The 19675-nt window shown below is 42.3% G+C and overlaps 1 protein-coding gene and 1 long non-coding RNA gene across 3 annotated transcripts in view; both read right to left on the bottom strand.

Moving 5' to 3' along the window:
- The window catches only part of dtx1 (deltex 1, E3 ubiquitin ligase), a 49675-nt gene that overhangs the window by 9508 nt on the left and 20492 nt on the right, over positions 1 to 19675 (bottom strand). The window contains exons 3-5 of one of the 2 annotated variants that reach the window (XM_032516617.1): positions 8325 to 9072; positions 1710 to 1771; positions 1387 to 1518 (exon numbers count right to left, since the gene is read on the bottom strand). In XM_032516617.1, coding sequence (XP_032372508.1) covers positions 1387 to 1518; positions 1710 to 1771; positions 8325 to 9072 — 942 coding nt within the window. Of the gene's footprint in view, positions 1 to 1386; positions 1549 to 1709; positions 1772 to 8324; positions 9073 to 19675 lie in introns of both variants that reach the window. The other variant, XM_032516616.1, reaches the window with a different exon arrangement.
- The window catches only part of LOC116690013 (uncharacterized), a 12440-nt gene continuing 4974 nt past the window's right edge, over positions 12210 to 19675 (bottom strand). Inside the window, exons 2-3 of the long non-coding RNA XR_004332135.1 lie at positions 18323 to 18328; positions 12210 to 12341 (exon numbers count right to left, since the gene is read on the bottom strand). This is a non-coding gene — a long non-coding RNA (uncharacterized LOC116690013). The remainder of the gene's footprint in view (positions 12342 to 18322; positions 18329 to 19675) is intronic.

Genomic DNA, 19675 nt, shown 5'->3' with positions numbered 1-19675 from the left:
CGGAGAAAACAGAGAGCTGAAGAGAGTAGAGAGGGAATGAAGAGAGGGAGGAGGGAAAACAGGAAAAAAAAAGGAGGAGAAAGACAGGAGACTCAATTACGCATTTTTACCCCATTACTATTTGATGGCTTTATTAGCCGGATCAAACGCCTCTCTGACCTTTTTTTGCACGGAAAGCAGAGAAGGATAAGCCTTAATCTCCCTGCACGAGGTTGCATATTTGGCTGCTGTAACACATTTCTAAAAGGTCCTAATAGTTTCCAAGGAATTTTCCAGGAAATAACTATTTGTAACTAATTGTAAGAAATATGGAGACAAAATGCTAGCAGCATGGTTTCAGGGATGGCCTGTCGGCCTGTCATGTTTTTTTTAAAGTTTCTTTTAAAGATTAGTCTTTGGGGCATTTATTTCCCCCATAAGATAGTGACAGTGGATGACAGGGAAGGCAGGAGGGAGACAGGGGACGATGCACAGCAAAGGGCCGCAAGCCGGACTCGAACCCGGGCTGCTGCAAAGGACCCAGGCCACATGGGGCACTGGGTGAGCCAGAGGTCGCCCTGTCGTCCTGTCATGTTAGCATGCTGACGTTAACATTTAGCCCAAAGCAACCACACTGTATAGCCTACTACTGAATTTATGAGTCAAATTGCAGACATAATCCTTTGCAAGATCCTTACAGCCACATATCAGTTACTTCTTAGTAAATTATAGGACACTATGGGACTTGTAAAATAAAGCATTGTTGGATCCTCTGCTCTGAAGGGTTAAAGAGGACAGCCCCCGTGCAGGGATGGAAGCCTCAATGATCAATTAGGATGAAGACTCCCCTGGGAAGGTTGGCTGTTTCCACGGCTCCCATTGACTTATTGAAGCACAAAGCTGTCCAACCAAACCCCAGATTTCCTCTCGATCCAGCTCAGTGCAACAGTCCCTTGTTACTTACTTTCGTTTCCAACTGCCTCTGTCATTCTGCATGTATCCTAACACATAAAATTGTTACAGTAACACTTTCACTGTGTTTGGTCGTAAATCTGAACAAGCAATCATAATTACATTTTATAGGAGCTTTTTGAAAGGTACAGAAATGATTTCCTGACTAATCCTCGGCGAGTTTTAATGGGAGGCATTTAAAGAATAATTACGTAGGCTTGATCACAATAAAACACACACCGTTGGTTGTGTTTGCATGCCGAACAACAGACTTCGAGACAGCTGATACGGAAACATCCTGCAAAGCTTGGCAGGACGTTGAAAGTCTGCTGGCTATCAGTGGTTGGTCTATTCCTCGCCTCAGTGCATTTCAAATGTTTTCACTAACACACTATAAAAAAAACAATGGTAGCATTTACACGTCTTCCTTTTCATATCATTCCCTCCATATCTTACCTCTCCTCAGGTGCTTCTTCTTGGTTTTGCGGCGCATGCCGTTGATCCCCGGCACAGGCTTCATGTCGCTCTTGTTGATGGGTGGTGGGTGCAGTATGGGCTTGGGGGCCCGAGTCAGGCAAACCGGCAGACCTGCAGCGCACATCAGGATACCTGTCATGCCTGATGCATATGGACAGCACACACACATACACACACACACACACAGAAGAGTGGAAAAAAGCACTGATTGTAAATGTTCAAGACCAAGTTTGACCACAAAAAAGTGCTCTTTTAAGTTGTTGTTTTTTTAAGATGATGGTATACAATATATGTAGACAAACCTGCTAGGGCTGGGTGCACTGGTCCAGATCCAGTCAGGTTCTTTACTGGGAGGGCAGGAACCCTACAAGAAGAAAGAAAAAAAGAACGTTCAGTGCTGTTTTATACCTCAAGGCCACAGACAGTGACTTGCTCAGAGATATCATGGAGACATGTGGAGACATCACTATCTACAGAAAACACTGATCATCTTCTCTGTGTGGCTTGGATTGCCCCGTGCCATGCCAGCCCATTCTTGTTTTGTTTTTTTTAATCTAGATTTTTTTTTACATTCCATAAATGACCCTGTGATCTCTAAAATAGTACAGTAAATTGTCCTGATCGTGCACCACCGACTGTTACGCCACAGCTGAGAAAAGTGAGAACAGCAGCTCGTTCTGGTCTGCATGCCACTAAAAACACTCAAGTTAAAATGCCACATGTGCTTCACCACAGAGACAGAGACAACTGCGATGGGATGAGACAGCTTGACTCATGTACAAAGCACTGCAGCAGAGCTTGATTCAGGATGACATTTGGAAAGGCTGGAGTTCACAGCGAACACAGACACAAAGACAGTTGACTGGTGCACTCTTCCTGATCTGTGGAGCAGAGCGGACAAAAGCACTTGAGGCATTAATATGAGCAAGCAAGCCAGTGAGTCTCTTTACAGAGGGCCAGAGCCTCAATTCAACCAGCATCCCACAGCAGGGGCCACAGAACAGCAGAGCTCGGGAACAAGTTTCCTTCCCTCAGTGTCATGACAACAAGCCATCTCAAGCAACAACAAAGTTAAAGTTAAGTCACTGGATAGAAATGTTATCTTCATTAAAAAAGAAGCAACAAGAAAATCTCACCAGATGTGACTTACAAGTGACACAGCAAAAGAACATCAAGTCAAATCTTAGCTTCAGGATAGAAGGGCCCCAATTGCATTTAATTGAATTGTGATCACAATTACGGCTTCTAACAATCTCAAAAACAATGTAATCGAGAAAACAATTGTTTTGCACATTACATTTTGCAAGTAAACTCTTATTTTGTTTTGTGTTCTGAATGACACGTGCACTTTCACCCTTCCCGAAGGCTAAACCCACTCAGCCAATAATCAGCGAGGTTCCGTTTGCGGGATTTGCATTTAAAAATCAGCGTGAGTGAATTTGGCAGAGGAAGAGAAACACTTGGTGAGCAAAAGCGGAGAGCAAATTCCATTGGCGCTGATTTCTGAAGTTCAATAAATGCAACATCTTTCCGAAGGTCAAGGAGTAATGTGTTAAAAAAACGTGATTTCAATATTGAACAAAACAACGTTTTTTCCATATTTAAACAGCCCTAATTTACACCTGGTCATGTCTTGCACCTCAAGCATTCAGAAGCTACTGTGGAATTTCTTCTTATTTATTATAGCATCTTTCGAATCTTTCTGTAAATTAGTGCAGTCCATGTTTCCGACAAGAAATGTCTCTTTGGTTTTCTGCTGTTCAAATGAAAATGTTCTAACAAGCTCGGATGAACACTGTGTTCACTACCTGTCGGGCACCTGGAGCAGACAGACAGAGTTGGCGACTCTCTAGTGAACATAGTGGAGCCTTCAGTGAGATATTTTTGTAGGAAGTCTAAATTGGTCATATAAGCATAACTAAACTAAATGAATATTTTAAGATGAAAATGTCTAAAAGAAGAAACATTATCATGGACACAGTGTTGTCAGACATTCAATTTTGAGTAGAATGCAGATGAATCATTTGTAAAACTTCATCCACACATATTTGCTTGTTGTCCTCGTAACAATGTGTATGTATCACTCGCAGGCTTGTGCAAAGTTTGTGCATCCTCATATGTGTGCAACACACACACCACACACACACACAAAACACCACACACACACACACACACACACACACACACACACACACACACACACACACACACCGAACTCGGCCCAGTTCTGGTGGTCCAGTCCATAAGGCAAATACCTGTGATTACTCCGCATTTTAATTGTGATATTTTGTGAGTACATTTTGAATCTTCCACGTCTATCAGGTAAATGTGGTAGTGCAATGTTTTTCTTTGAAGTAGGAGTACACAGCAATTCAGTAGTAGGCTATACAGTGTGGTTGCTAGGTGCTTTGGGGTCTGGAGAAAGCTTCAAGCAGCAGTACCACAGGCCAAGTCATCGGTCAATTCCAAACAGACACATTTTGAAAGGGCACTGTACTAGTAACATTAATTAGGAATGCTTCTCATCTTTTTTGCTTTCCAAATCAGGCAAAGATCTCAAAGATCAGCCAGAGAGTGTATTGCATAATAAATATGCAATGTTGATGCAAACAGCTGCACACTGTGGGATTGCACAGCTGCCAAAACAACAAGCAGCAGCAGCTACAGATGAGCATTGTCTGATAGGCTGAAAGAAACACGCTAACACACTTATCTACTCTTTTTTTTTTTTAGAGACAGATAGATCAACATTTTGCAAGCAATTTCCCATTGCGCCGTACTTCATTATTTCTGTAAAGCGTGTGATTACCTATCTGTGCACTGCCGAAACTGTTGTTATCCAAGGCAGCACGCTTTACCAGCCAGTCAACCTGTAGCCTGTGTGCAGCTGCGACCCCTCATCTCATTCTGCGTGCTGCTAAGCTCTTTTTTTTTTTAGTTTTTTTTTTAAAGAAATGTGCCCCTCTGGAGGCACTGACCCTGTCTGTCCTGGCTGTGCCTGGAGCACCAGGGTTTAAGACACATGCCACCTCCTCACACTCTGCTGACAATACTTAATACTGGATGATTTCAAGGGCTAAGTTTGGCTTTAATTCTTACCTTTTGCTCCTTATTCCTCTCCCTCTCTCACATCCCATTTGTCTAAAAACACCAATATCATCACCAATCTCTAATCTAGGCTAAAACAAAAAAAGTAAGTGCAGACTTAGACAGTATACCATGATCCTGAACAACAGGCTACGTTTGTTGGCTCATGCTCACATCTTACGAGCATTATACCACCTCGCCAGTGTAGATAAGAGCAAGAGCATTTCTTTTTTGCCTCTCTACCATAACACAGCGGTTCCAGCACTTAAGCTTCGACAAGGCACATTCAGCCAATCGGACTGAACCTCGTCACCTCTGCATTTCTTTTTCCCTGCCAACTCTAATTTTTCTCTTCCTCCTGACCGGTGTTCACTTCTTCGCTCCCTTCTGTCCATCGAGACTTGCTACACTCAAACCTTTGATATAGGAGGACAGTTAGTGTGCTGCTGAGGAATAACCATTTCCAATGAAGGTATTTTTCACGTCTAATGCTGCAATTTCTGACCTAAAACCGATGCTATTAAAATCCTGCCCCTACATACCTAACCCATTAACACCAGATTAAAATATGGCCCCTGTCAGGTCAGGTCACCGGGGTCGCTGTCCCTCTTTTGTCTTCTGCTCAGTTGCATTCGTCCTTTCCTGAGGGGAATCTCCAGCCTGCCTTGAGGACTTAATCAGACTGAGAGCAATGTGATTCCCCAAATAGAAAGACCACATTAGGCTTAGTTAGGAAAGTGCTAAGGACTAATATCTCCTCATCTGTTTATTATGCACCATAAAGATAGTGAGAGTGGGGTTGGAGTGAGAGAAATCCAAGAGTGCTTAATTGCATATTGATGTAAGTAGCGGGAGGCAGAGGCAAGCCCTGCCCCCTGCTGCACTGAGTGGGGGGGTTACAACATGTGTAATGCACTTTACAATGCACTAAGAATAAGCAATAATGGCATCAAGAAATCCCAAATTGCATCATCACATTGGTACAGATGAGCTCTCATGACTTATTCATTCATTTCAATATTAATTTTGATCATGTGATGAGTGCCAGAGCAGAGCGGTGCAGCAGCCCACTGAGGGATAATGATCTCTGCACTCGGCACACAGCCCCCAGGCCAAAAACACTCAGACGAGTAGTCTTAACATAAACAAAGTGGAGCCTGTAAACAAACATAAGGACAGACAGACAGACAGACAGACAGACAGACAGACACACACACACACACACATATTCCTTTCGTATAAACTCGGTTAAATGTGCATGAAGAAAGTGCAAAGGAGGAAGTGGTTTGGCTGACAAAAAAACATAAGAAAAATCCCCGGAGCTCATGTGACATTCTTTCTGCGTTCATTCCACCTCAAAATGTGTTCCTTTATCTTTCAAACAGATAATACAATACAAACACATGTCATTTTACTGTATAATTATCATCAAATCTTTTAGCTTCTAAAATGTGAGCATTTGCTGCTTTTCTGTAATGAAAAAAATCTTGTGTTGCAGCTCTACTTTTTTAATATTTAACAGGCAAGTCAAGAATAAGTAAGACACATGCAACAGTGTGAAGACTGTGTGACCTTAATCATTTAAAAAAAATCTAATCGGCCTGTATCAGTCGTTACTATACGTGACCTTGATTCACTCACCGCAGGGCTTTAGTTGACTGTTTAGCAGGTAGCATGTAAAGGCAGGTGGTGATATAGTGGGCTGTATCAAACTCAGGAATGAGATAAACTGATCACTGTTTACACAATCCAGCAGATGGTGCCACTTCTAATATTTGTGCACACAAGAGGGATGCATGAAGCAACACAGCCCCCAACCCTTTTATAGCTCACAACCAGTTCAGACAATAGAAAGATCAATATTTGAACTGCATCATCTTTAATGATACACGGGTCATAAAAACACATACTGTGTTAGCTTATGCACTGATGAAATGTAAATGTATATATGAATATGGTAGACTTATAATCAGATAGTATGGTTGTTTGCGTATTTAAGCAGCAACATAAACTCGCCAAGCGTGCCAGATACCTTCCTCAAACCCAGCGCCAGTTACATTAGGGTGTGGGTGTGTGAAAAACAGATCTGATGATTTACATTACGTGTGGGTTCCTCTGTTATCTGTCTGAATGCACACTTGCGGGAATGCACGACAGTGTTCACATTTGTGTGTGTGTGTGTGTGTGTGTGTGTGTGTGTGTGTGTGTGTGTGTGTGTGAGCTTGTGAGAGCTCTCATGTCTTGCCGTGTGTATGTCAACCACACTCATCCTGTATGTCGAGCCACTCGCCTGGGAACCGACGCACTCTACCTCACCCCGTCTCTTCCCCTTTCTTGCTCTCGCCCTCTCCTTCTCTGCAAAAACCTTTTGTGCCGTGAGGTGAAAAAGTCACACGTCATTAGGATTGGGCACCAAGAACCGGTTCCAACTTGGAGTCATTTCAAAAATTACAATACCAATGGAATCGTTTCTACATTAGAATCGCTTCAAATCCGATCAGTTCCAAATTCAAGTTTTGGTTTCCGTAGCGGCCGCCGTACTTCCAGGCACTTGTTATGTTGCAGGTGTTGAGCACAGTAGGCGGCGCTCTAAAATTTTATTTTTACGTTGAAAAACCCTGTAAAACACCACTGAATCAAAATTTTAAAAAAATTCAACTCCACCCCTAAAAGAATCGTAATAGAGAACTGATAAGAATTGGTATCGAAAGGAAGGAATTGGAGTCAGAATTGTTAAAATCAAAACAATGTCCAACCCTACACGTCATCCACTACTCCACGCTCACCTGAGCTTTCTTGGATTTCTGAAAATACAGACGAAATGTCCCTGAACAGGTCGTCCCATGCCTGCTTTGTCACATATGCCTTTGCACAGAGATCATTTCCCACCTGCTCGCTGTATGAAACAAGGTCACGGCCTGCTATGAGGAGCAAAAAAAAAAACTATACGTTTCCTTTTGGTGACACAGAATTAGGCCACAGAAAGTGAAAGCCTTGTGCCTGGGTGAAGGACGGTATTATTCAAACATGCTGTAATTGTGTCTCTCCCCATGAGCGGTGAGAACAAAATGGAATAAAATTAGATCAGGAGAGGGTTTATTTTAGTAAAAGAAAGCAGGATAGGGGACTGAAGTATCGGTTACAATGCGAGACACACTTCTTTTCCTTGGCTCCTTTCGCTGAATCGCTGTGAGGTCAGAGCGCTCAGCTGAAGCTCCCATTTTTCCTTGATCCATTATTCATTCTTCCCTAGTGGAGCTCTGCCTCCATTGCTAATAGGTTTCCACAGCTACACCAGAGCAGTGGTTTCACACACACGCACGCACGCACAGACCCATACATTCCACAATCGATGTCAGATTTGTTCACATCCCATAACACAACTACCACAGCGTAGAGTGATAGCAACAAATTATACGCCTATTGGGGCTAACATAAGCTCATTATGGAGCAGTAACCATGGCAGGCACACATACAGTATGAAAGAGAAGGGGTTCTTCCTCAGTAAAATCAGCTGGACCCATGGCTTTTTTCCGCAGATCCATTGATCAGCAAGTTAACGAGAGTAGTCACAAATCAGCCGAGAGAGAGGCATAGAAAAAGAGAGTACAACACACCATGACACATGGACACTTTGTCAAGCAGACAAGCAGAAACAGAGATTGTCTCTTTGCTTTTTATATCCTCCCATTGCCTCAGCTGATCTGTAAATTCAACCGAATCCGAGCATTATGTCCACTCTATTTGAACTAACAGGCTACTACAGACTCCAGAAAATCCAAATTAGAAAATAAGGGGAATGAATGATTGTGTTTGCAAAACACCATTACCCTGGTGGGATGGCTCCTCTGGCAGTGCCCATGGAAATGCGCTGGGTGCCCGGCCTGTTTAGGTTGTTCTGTCCGTTGATGGTGAGAGCGTGGTGGCCATTTGTAGATGAAAGAGATGGGATCAAGGGGGAACAGGGGAAGTTGGCAGTGGACAGTGGCAACTGCACCTGTTCAGCTTTGGCTTGCCCACCTCCCATACTTATGTTAATGTTGTTGGGGCCGGAGGAGGCGGTTGTGGGAGACCAGAGGGAGGTTCCAGCAAAGGTGTTGCTCTGCCGCACTACAGCGAGAGTTCCTGTAGCGCCTGGGTTTCCTGCTGTCCCACCGTAGAGCTTACGCCGCTGGGACGCCAGAATAGCATTGGAGGCGGCCCGCGTGCTGTTGACCAGGATGCACTGCTGGCAGGAGCAAGGCTGGCCGGAGCTGGCTCCCACAGGCCACGACTGTGACTTGGGGATGGAACCCATGATGAGTGGGTATGCCAGGTCCATGCGTCTCCGCAGGCGCCGCTTGCGCTGGCTCTGCCTGTTGGTCTGACACATGCTGTTGAAGTCGATGAGGTAGCAAAAGCCTAGAGAGGTCAGGTCAAGCCAGGGGTGCTGCTTCTCGTAGGCGTTCTGGATGGTCACACAGATCTCCATGTCATACGGCGTCCACGAGCCGCTGTCGTTCTCCCACTCCCACACCACACCTTTCCCTGGGGCAGACGAAGGCTCGTAGAAGTTCCTCTGCACTGGTCTCATGGTGCCTAAAATGAAAGGTCAGAAGAGAGAGAGAGAGAGGGCATGAGGACAATCACAGACCAATGTAGATGTACTGTACATGTCTATGGGGGGGGGGGGGGGGGGGGGGGGGGGGGGTCAAACTGCGTTTTAATGACTGCTCAGGCACACACATTCATTCTCCCTCATGAGGGGAGGGGCTTAGGAGGCTTGGGCTTTAGCAGAAAGGGGGGGAGGGACTGAGAAGTTTTTGATTTTCAAATTATTTGGCTAAATCCTGGATCTTCACAATCCTATCTACAGCACCTTTAATTTATTTTAATTAATTGATTTGTACATTGGTAGAAAATGAGATGCAGAACATTGCTTGCTCCTAAATTAAAGCTCTGTGAAGAGAACATGCCATTTATTTGACAATTTACAAAGTAAATTATTAACTGTGTTAATGATAACTAAGAGAAACAAAACATCAATTGTGACATGATCTGGAGACAAGATGCAGTTGTAAAGCTGCTTTGGTTTCAAGCACATTGAGTGAGCTAACAAGTGTTGAGACAGCAACTCGCCCAACTGATAAAGATGAGGTGGAACACTTCTCTACCTGCCTGGGGGAATGTGGTTGCAAACTGCTGCATTAATTCAGTGGCTCAAGATACAAACAAATTGTTAAGAGTGTCGGTGTGAACGCTAGTGAAATCCCTCCTGTCAAGAAACTCTGACTTTGTATTAAACTGCATGCATGGCCTTTCAGGAACACAGACATCACACCCACAATCCCCTGCTGGGTAAGTCTACAGTTCCTTATGGCGACAGGAAGGAGTAGGACGCATAGCCAGTAGCATTGCACCTCTGTCCCTCTGCTGATGGCCACTCGGTTTCCACCTCCATTATAACAAAATTACTGAAGTCACAAGGGAAATCAGACACCTTAGCCTATCCATCTCCCCTGCCGCATGTCGGCAACGGTATCCAGGCACTCCAACAGAGACCGCCTCCCCCTCCTTTCCCCACCTAATTTAACGGGTAAATGCACCCTCCCCAGCCAGGGAGTACCAGGGTGATAATGGAGGGATGGGAGTGTAGGCAGAGGATGAATGGACGTGGGAATGAGTAGAGGGGTTGGTGGGCAGCAGTAACCCCTCATCCGGTAGCCTGGTGCTAGCTCTGGAGAATAAAATGCATCAGCAGAATGAGCAAGTCTGACCTTGAGTCGCTGCTGCAGACTGCTGCTGAAGGACTCAGCTTGACGACTAATTTCATTTGGAGCTGCTGAGAATCGCACGCACGCACGCCAAACGCACGCACTGATGACTGCTCAGTGAGCCAGCTGCCTGTGTCTCTCACATCTCCGCTCAGTTCAGCCATGCACAACCTTTTCTGCCAGTTGCGTCTGTGCCTGCTTAAGGCATGCTTGCTTGATTTCTTGCCCCCTAATTAAGGATTAAAGGCTAGCCATACGTCTGAACCCTTTATCACTGCGTGTTTCTGGCCACAATCAATCTATGTGGCACAGCTCTACACAATCTTGGTCAGTGGTAGGTTTAACGCAAGCTTCATTATTGTTTGAACATGTGGAGATGTGTTATGGCCAGGAATCATTTCGAACATCTCAAGTTCGGTGAGAAAGAAGGATAAACAGTAGCTCCCTTTGAAAGCCTATTAGTATTTGTAATTGTTCATGAGAGCTCTGATGGAGCCTGATGCTTGAAATGTGCTCAGCTGACAGAATTTCTATAAACAGTTCAGTGGGCTCAGAGGGATGGGTGTTTGGCAGTCACATTTCTCCACTGTAGTTAAAGTGAGGCGAGGACAGCCTCTTTGCTCAGAATTCACAGACCAAGCCACAGTTTGTGACTCTCTTGTATTACCATTACATTTGAGTCACAGAGCCAAGCACCTGATTTTCCAAAAAATAAATACCCGGTGAATTTTGAAAAACCCACAGGGTTTTACTTACTGCTGTTCTTCTAGAAAGTACTTCTAGAAAACTCAAACACTCCTCTAACCATCTGGATAAAATACTGTATAAAATCTGTTAAACAATAAAAAAAGAAGATTTTAACAGGTTTCTCAAGTTCAAAAAGTTCAAAAATATCGACAAGTATTTATGTTTAAGAAAATCTGATATTTAGTTCTGTAACTTGAATGTTATACATCCAGAGCACAAACTGGGAATGTCATTGAGCATATTTAGCAGTAGGTGAAAGGGAAGGTTTGACCTTTCTGGAAAGTGTCTCTTGTTTAATCTGCACAATGTCATTCTTACGTTTATGTTTGTGTACCAATAAAAAACTATTGCATCTATGATTAGGTTTGTAACATTTCTTTTAAAAGTTTAGCTAAAGTTGAATATAAACTATGTAACAGATAAAACATGTCATTGGAACATAACATGATACCATAACTGCTTTATATCTTCATATGAATTTCCAGCAATAAGTGATTATGTGACATTATTCCAGCATTTATCATATAAAAAAATGTAAATATAATAATAAAAAGAGGAATAAATAATGTTTGACCAAATGTTACACCAAACAGTCAACCAAATATTGCACATTTGAAAAATCGCGGCCTTCACTATTAGCTAATCAGATTCTTTTAAATTTGGATTTCAATTTTAAATCAATTAATCGTGCCGCCCTAATGCTAATAAGTCAGTTTTCAAAGTCAGTTAGCCAAGCTAGCTGTTTTGGCTTCTTTCCAGTCTTTATGTTAAAAGTGCTCTGGGCAATTTTGGGTGACGGCAATATATCAATGTTGTATTGATATTACGATATGAGACTAGATATTGTGTTAGATTTTGGATATATTGTAATATAGTAAGTGTTGTCTTTACCTGTTTTCACAGGCTGCATTACAGTAAAGTGATGTCATTTTCTGCACTTGCCAGACTGTTCTAGCTATTCTATTATTTACCTTTACCCACTAAATCATGAAATCATTTTTGGAGAATATTTATCAAAAATCTCATTGTGTAAATAACATTTTGTTAAAGCACCAATAGTCAACCATACATTATCGTAGCAATATGGACATTGAGGTATTTGGTCAAGAACATTGTGATATTTGATTTTCTCTATATCGCCCAGCCCTAGGTGAAGTTACTTCTTGTTGACATTCAGAGTATTTTCTAACAAAAGGAGCCTAGCTCGCTCCTCCCCCTCCCTTCCGTGCACTAACCCCCCAACCCCCACCCTCAACTTCTTTTTGTTGGTTATTGGCTGGAACGGTGTATGTTTCGTGGTGCAGGTTGGCACAGATTATTGTTGTTGCCGTTTGTGGAGCCTGAGGCCTTAACTACCAAACAAGATTTGGCGTTAACGAGGTAACTTAAGGTTCAACTCAGGGTTTTCTGTATCATGACGGTGGATCACTTGTTACCGGGTTAAATCGCCGTGGTAACTTATGCTGAAAACCTAACCTGGTTGGGAGCAGGTTATGTTGGAGATTAGAGATCAACCCGTGTAAAAGCACTGCATACTGACCAATCAATACTCAATTGATAACGTCGTCACCGTTGCTGCATGGAGAGAGAGAGGTGCGCTCCTATAAGTTATAACATTTAGAGACCGCCAACCTGTTAACATTCTCTGATGGGTATCTTTATGAAAGATATAGATTTTAAGTGGCGGGAATGATGTATAGGCTAATTGTGTTTTACAATGATAAAAGTACTAATTATTTAAATGGAGTCTGGTGGGTTTGGTGATGGGGATTTCACCCTGAAATTAATAAATATTAAAACATATTCAAATGTTGGCTGAGTCAGTTTAGCATACAGGATTCTGTAGAGGTAGGCTTCTTGAGCTGTGTGTTGCCAATGCGCACATTAAAATTATGTTTTAATATTTTTTATTTGCTCTTAGATCGCTTCCTACTAATGGGCAGGCACTGAATTAATATGCTAAAGCTACGACAGTTTATGGAAAGCTCAAGTGCTATTATGGTTAGATCTTCGGACTGACTGACGGGGAAGGGATATTGATAAGCGTTGTGATTTACACATAGCGTGTGCGTTGGCTTTTTTTTGCCAGTCTGTGTTCTTCTTATTCATGTAGAATTATAGTTTGCTCTTCTTATGTAAAATATGCAGCTCTGGTAGATGTTTGTAATTGGTCATGCTGTGCAAACACCGCCTCTTATGTGAACGTGCGCACTCTTGATTGGGAAACCCTGGGTTGATTGAACTAGTAGTAACAACTGCGATCCAGCGTAAGCTGTGTCATGACGGTGGTTAGGGTTAGTGGAGCCGGGTAACTGAAAGAAATCCAGGGCATGTTGATCTTGAGTCGTAGTACAGGCCTCTGGGTGTTCAGGGGGCCGGCAGCTAGCAGATTGTGAGGAGATGCTTGCTGAATGTGACAGAAAACGTTAAAGCCTAAGAAACGCGTGTCAGTGCTTAGAGCACCTTTAAGCTAAGCTAACCTTTTCTGAGCACATATCCAAGATTTCTAACTACTCCTTTAAAGTTGAACTGAGAAGCCAACTTTTTTATTACCTAACTTTGCTGCATGTTTATAATGCGCGGTTTTAGTGATAATGTTACTTTGCACCTTTGTATTCTCTTTTAAAGATGTTTGGCTAAGCACAAAATTTTCTAGTTTCTTGCCCTTGTTTTTCTTCTTTTTTTTTTAGAAACACTGCTACATTCCCATATCTCAATATGTCATAAGTACAGCCCTATTGTTACCAACTGAAATGATGGACACAACTATAAAAAGAAGACCCAAGTTCAAACAACGGAGAATTATTCTTTAAATATTTGCATTTGTATGCAGGGCCTGTACAGGCTACTGATCAGGGGCCTGGAGAGGAAAGAGCAGAGGCCACAGCAACACAGGAGTCCTGGGGCCTCATTTGGGAAGTTGTATTCCAAACATACACCCTGAAATTCAGCACACTGCCTCCCATTGTGCAGTAATTTATTAGTGTATAGAAACCTGCCTCTGCCAAAAAGCTGGGCCTGAGTTGTTAATGTTCTCCCTGTGACCCTTTATGTTCTTCCTAGCAGGAAACTAAGCAAGAGTGGCCACTTCCTGTCTGACCCTGTGTGCCTTTGGCAGCCATTTTTACTGCCCTTCCTTCCCCTCACTTCCCTTGTCCTCTCTGCCAGTTGTCTTTGCCCAACATCAGCCTGCTTCCCCTTGGGTGAGCTGTTGCTGTGTGATGTAGAGTCACGTCTGGCCTCGCAGTGGGATTCTAACCCCACTGTCACACAGGGCCACGGTGAATTCAGGGTGAGCTTGGCTGCCCTCTCCCATCTTAACTGGAGGTAAAACTTCCTGCAGTCTGTTTGCCATGTGAGGCCGTCTCCATCCTTGATATTTTTATTTATTTATAAAGGAAGGCTTGGTTGAACCACACTTTTGAAAAAGGAAGGACATGAACCATTACATGGCAACATTCTTGACTGCCCTCAGAGGCCTGGTAGAGGGAAAGATAGCAGATTGGCAAACTGATGCTTTGTAGTTCAATTTGGTGGAAGCTCATACAAAAACTGTTAATGCAATTAATGCACATATTTTTTTAAAGATATAAAGTCTAGCCTGAATACGTCATTTAATTTCAAAGCAGAACTCCAGACTCACTAGGTCAAAAATAATGTCTTTTGACATTTTTGTTTTATGAATATAATTATCTACTCTTGTACGCCCCATTTAAATAATCAAATAACTGATATGAAAATAGGAGTGAATTTGTGACACTAACATTGAAGGACCAAATCCACTTCTCTCTAGCTACATAACTCATCTGGAGAGTAGAAATGCTTCACTCCACACAGTGAGCAGTAAATCCTAAATCTAATTCTGTCACTGACGTTATTGATGTGCGTGTTCCTCTCACACCAACACCTCTGTGGTCACACAGGACAGTGTGATGGAAAGAGTCTTAATGGAAAGTGTCTGCGTGAAGTGTACCTGATGGGTTACCACACATAATACCTCAACAGCTGCTGCAAAATGCATGGGAATCAGGCTTTGTTGTCACAGAAACACCAAGAAAAGGTTTTGTTGTCATGGAAGCCGTCCCTGGGGCTGGGAGTAGTGAGAGGAAGATGAGAAGGGAAGGGGGGGGGGGGTTGCCCGTATGTGAACGTTCTTACTATTCCTTTCCCTGAGAACAGCGGTCCTCTCATCTGCTGCTGACGCTAGCTTTCCCCTCGCTCTCCACCGTCTCTTCTGGCTCCTCACCAACACTGTCTAACTGAGCCACTCTTCACATTTTCCACTGTGTCACTTACTGGACCTCATTCTGCTCTCACACAACGCTCAGCACTTGGACAGAGAGCAAATATATGCGTCGTCACCTTAGTGGTTAATGCTCTTCCTTCACGCTGCTGCTGTGGTTGGAACGGGCGGAGGAGAAGCGGCTAGATCAAGCTCTAGAATACAGTATATCCTTATAATTTGCAAGCCTCATCAGTTTCCCCCAATGGCTACGTTGAGCTTATTAAAACATAGTGCTGCATTTTTTCATTTAATAACAGAAAGAGAGAAGCCAGTAACAGGTTCAGCATCATATGGCTCAATGCTGTCTGAGAGGTATTTAAAGCTAGCTAATCTATGGTCACTGCCGGAGAACTGACAGACCTCTGACATTTGCTGCATATATAAAACAGAAAAATATATATTTTTTTCAATTTAAAGCTGCAATAGGTAGAAAAGCATTCAAAATGCAAGACTTTCAAATAGAGAGAAACCTCTTCCTGCAGCTCACCCTCTGCCGTCTCTCTCTGGATGCGTAACAGCCAATTGGAACACTCATTCTTTCTCTAAAATGACCTGTGATTGGCCAAGTCTTCCGTCATGGGCTGGATTTTCCAAAGACTGGAAACAGAGCCAAGCAGAGGTGCAGCAGTCTAGTTTTCTTGAACTTGAACTTGACTTCTTGAATTAGAATTAAGGTACCACATACTGTATATAAGGCCCACCACAGCTTTTCTCAATTGAATTGAATTCATCAACTGTCCAAAAATAGTGGCAAAAGGTGACATCTTCCGATTGTTTGTTGTGTCCACCAACAGTCCTATTCAATATGAAATGAGGTAAAACAGAAAAAAGCAGCGAAATCCTCACATTTCAGAAGCTTGAAGAATAACTGGCTTTATTGCTTAATAAATCACTTAAATGATTAACTTTCTGTCCATCAAATAACTGTTTTATTATTTATTATTATTTACTATTTAGTCTATGGACACAGTTGTATGATGTTAATAATGTTATCAGGGTTTTATGTTATCTTGTGCTTGGAGACTACAAATATTTTGATGAAGTCTGTGTCACAAACTGTGGAAAACTCTGGTGGCTGAGTTTTAAAACCATTTATCTGGCAGGGAGCATCTAAGTAAAGATGCTATTGAGTTGCATTATGGGAAAAACACAGGATTGTCCCTTGTCTGAAGAGCTTGGCCAATCAAAGTCAGGATATCTCAATGTCTGCTGCTTCAATTTTTACAATTATTTGCAGAATCTCTTATAAGTGCAACAACTTTATGGAAGTGCAATACTCAAATCACTTCAGCACTAAACTCCAAACACTTCATTCTGCTTTTAAAGTATTTCTGCCATTTTTAAGTACACCACATGCTTTTCCTTTTCTCAAAGAGATGACCTGATGTTTCTTTCCAGGACTGCTGCAATGCCCACTTAGCATGTAAGAACAGTAAAAGTTTGATTTAAATCTCCAGTAAATTTGGAGTGATGAAGGAGGTGAAACAACAGAAAATGTAAGGGCTTCTTTCAAGACTCACCAATTTACAACACTTCTCACCAATCACACAGGGAGAGATGCATGACAGCAGAGACAGGAACATCAATTTCTACTTGAGTTCCAGCCACAGAGATGCAGCCCCAGCTTCTTGCTAGTGCGAAACACAACTCCCTTTCCAGTGGCTTTTTGTTTTTCAATATAACAAGGAATGGTACAGTATACCACAACCACAGCATCACTTTTACTGTACCGTAAAATCTTTTATATGTTTGACACATTGCGACTGATCTTGCTCATGCGACATAAAGCATAGATGTTCTTCTCTGAAGATCTGTTGACAGTTGTTCTTATAAAACTTGCTTCAGTGACAAGACATATGAAGGAGAAAGAGTACAAATAAAATATACAGTACAGTACATCACACAATACATAAAAAATGTAATTATGGTATGCAGTACAACTACAAATAAATGACAAACATCTCTATCCAAGTGGAGTCTCTTGATTTTAAGGGTAAGTTCTTTCTTAAAACAACAGCCAGGTGCCCATGTGTACATTAAGAAGATATTGTTTTACCATTCTAGCAGCAAGGCTCTATGGAGGCCAACATTGGCCTTTGGTCAGGTGGTCCACAACTTAGTTCAGACTAAAATATCTCAAAGCTACTGGGTGGATTATATAGCCTGACCAATACTGGATTTGTGAGGCTGATGTGGATATTAATAAATGAGAGTTAAACATTTCACTAATTAGGCTATATATTGGCATATTTTTAAATGAATACCTTCCATAAAGAAAGCATCTTGATACGGATCCCTTAGATTTGTTTTTATTTAAATTGCGACAAAGATACACAATGAGCATGACATGTTACATTGTAATAAATAAAACTTGTCTGTGCTCTTGGTGGACAAACTCTGTAAAAAAAACGCTTGCCCAATTCCAAAGTCCGGACTCACCGGCTCACAGACTTTGTTGAGCGTTCTCGGAAAATTCGTAAGGGCTTAGGGTTTTCCCAATGTTGCATGTCACACTTACCGAGCCCTTTACGTGAGTCTGCATTGATGCAGACTTCACCTAAGGGAATTAACCACAGTTCAAAGAGTTGTGACCTTTACCGTGAAGACCATAGGGAAATCCCTGAAACAGCACGACACACGACCACGAAACGGAACGGACCGGTTGTCCATCTTGTAAAACAAGAGTTTACATTTTTTTGAATCAGCCAGCTGTCTCCTGTGCCTTGGCCGTGTGGAAAGCAACAAACTTAAAATGAAAATACACAAACCAGCAAGTGTCACAACTTATTTGTTATTAAACGTCACCATGGTAACGTGTGATCTTGTGAAGTGCTATCCCAATCCCATATCTGAGCACATGTGTCCTCACACACTCACCCACATAGCACCTGAGATCAATTACTGCACATCAGTGGGTCTTTAATCCTTAGTCCTCAGGGCTTAATTTGGAATTAGGCTATTGTTTCTGAACAAGCTCACACCTAGTTTGGCATTTCTGTCTTGCGTGGTACACATTATACCTTCTAAACATAGGCATTCAGACTGGCTACTGAACTTCGATACTTTTATCAAAGGCGTCTTCCTGCAGGGCTGCTAAGTCTTGTTGAAGAATTTCCTAGTATTATAAAGCCATCTTGGCTGAACCTCCTCCTTGACTTCAAAATGCACTAATACAAACTCCTATTTAAGAACCCCTTTGTCAAAACATGATTTGGTGCACAAGTTTATGATTTTTCAGTCAGCGGAAGTTGTTCGTTAAACAGTTAATAACCTTTTGTTTGAACAAAAGACAAACAAAGCTGTAAGCAACACAGCATCAGCGCAGGCACAGACTCGGAATTATCATCATACAGTATCCATTACATCCTACATATGAATAGTGAACACATGATGAGTATGCTAATTCATTCTACATTATGGGGGAAACAAAATAATTGAAGCTCTTTTGATGTTTTCACAAAAAACCCCAGAGCATAGCTTGGGGGGGGGGAGAGGACTTTCATCTCCCAAAAAAGCCTTCACAAACAATACACCCGAGCTGGCTATTAGTGATGATGAAGAGACAGAATTCTGCAGAGTGGTTAAAAATGCATCATGGACTGAGAGGAAACATCTGGCTCAAAAAGATCTGATACTACAGCATATGAATATGATAAGAGGTGAACTTTTAATTTTAACTCGTGTCCCACTGAGGCTTCAGATGTAAAATCTCTGCTGCTTAAAAGGTGTTGTCATACCTGCACATCAAAGTCGGAGAGATCTGTAAGAGAATTATCTGCTCATTAATAAATACCTAGAGATCACAGACCATAATAATGAGGATGACAGGCTGGCATTAAGCTGGTTTAACACCATTATATGTTACAATATCACAGCTCTCCCTGCTTCTCTCTCACAAAATCACACATTAAAGTGCATTTTCTATACTATTCCCAGAATCCAGTTTATTATAGTAAGCCACACTATTGTATAGAGACTTGGATTCCCTTAAGCGTCCTCGTCTTCTTTGTCAGGAAACGTGATGGACGAACAAAAGCAGGGGAGCTGCCGCTGGTCGGGAAGCAAGTGGGAGACACTTATCAAGGGGAAAAGGAACAGAGGGAGAAAAAGGAAAAGAGGGAGAAAAAAGAAAATAGCATGAAGAGAAAGAAAGATGGAGAGAAAGGAGGAAAAAAGGTAGATGAGGGTAGAAGAAAGAATAAAAGGAAGGAGGAAAGATGGAGGGAAGAAAGGCAGGAATGGAGGGCGAAGAGAATGAAGATGGAGGAGATAGATAGGGGGATGGAGAAGGGCCAGCCAAAGGGGAGGGAGGGAGAAAAAGAACAAACGCTATGGAGGCAGTAGATACAGAAGGAGGCATGTGATGAGTGGAGGTTTTCTGCCAAATAGCAATAAA

The sequence above is a fragment of the Etheostoma spectabile genome, chromosome 5, assembly GCF_008692095.1.
Source record: "Etheostoma spectabile isolate EspeVRDwgs_2016 chromosome 5, UIUC_Espe_1.0, whole genome shotgun sequence".
NCBI classification, from domain to species: Eukaryota; Metazoa; Chordata; class Actinopteri; order Perciformes; family Percidae; genus Etheostoma; species Etheostoma spectabile.
The sequence above is the reverse complement of the archived record's forward strand: the minus strand, read 5'-3'. Positions and strand labels throughout refer to the sequence as shown.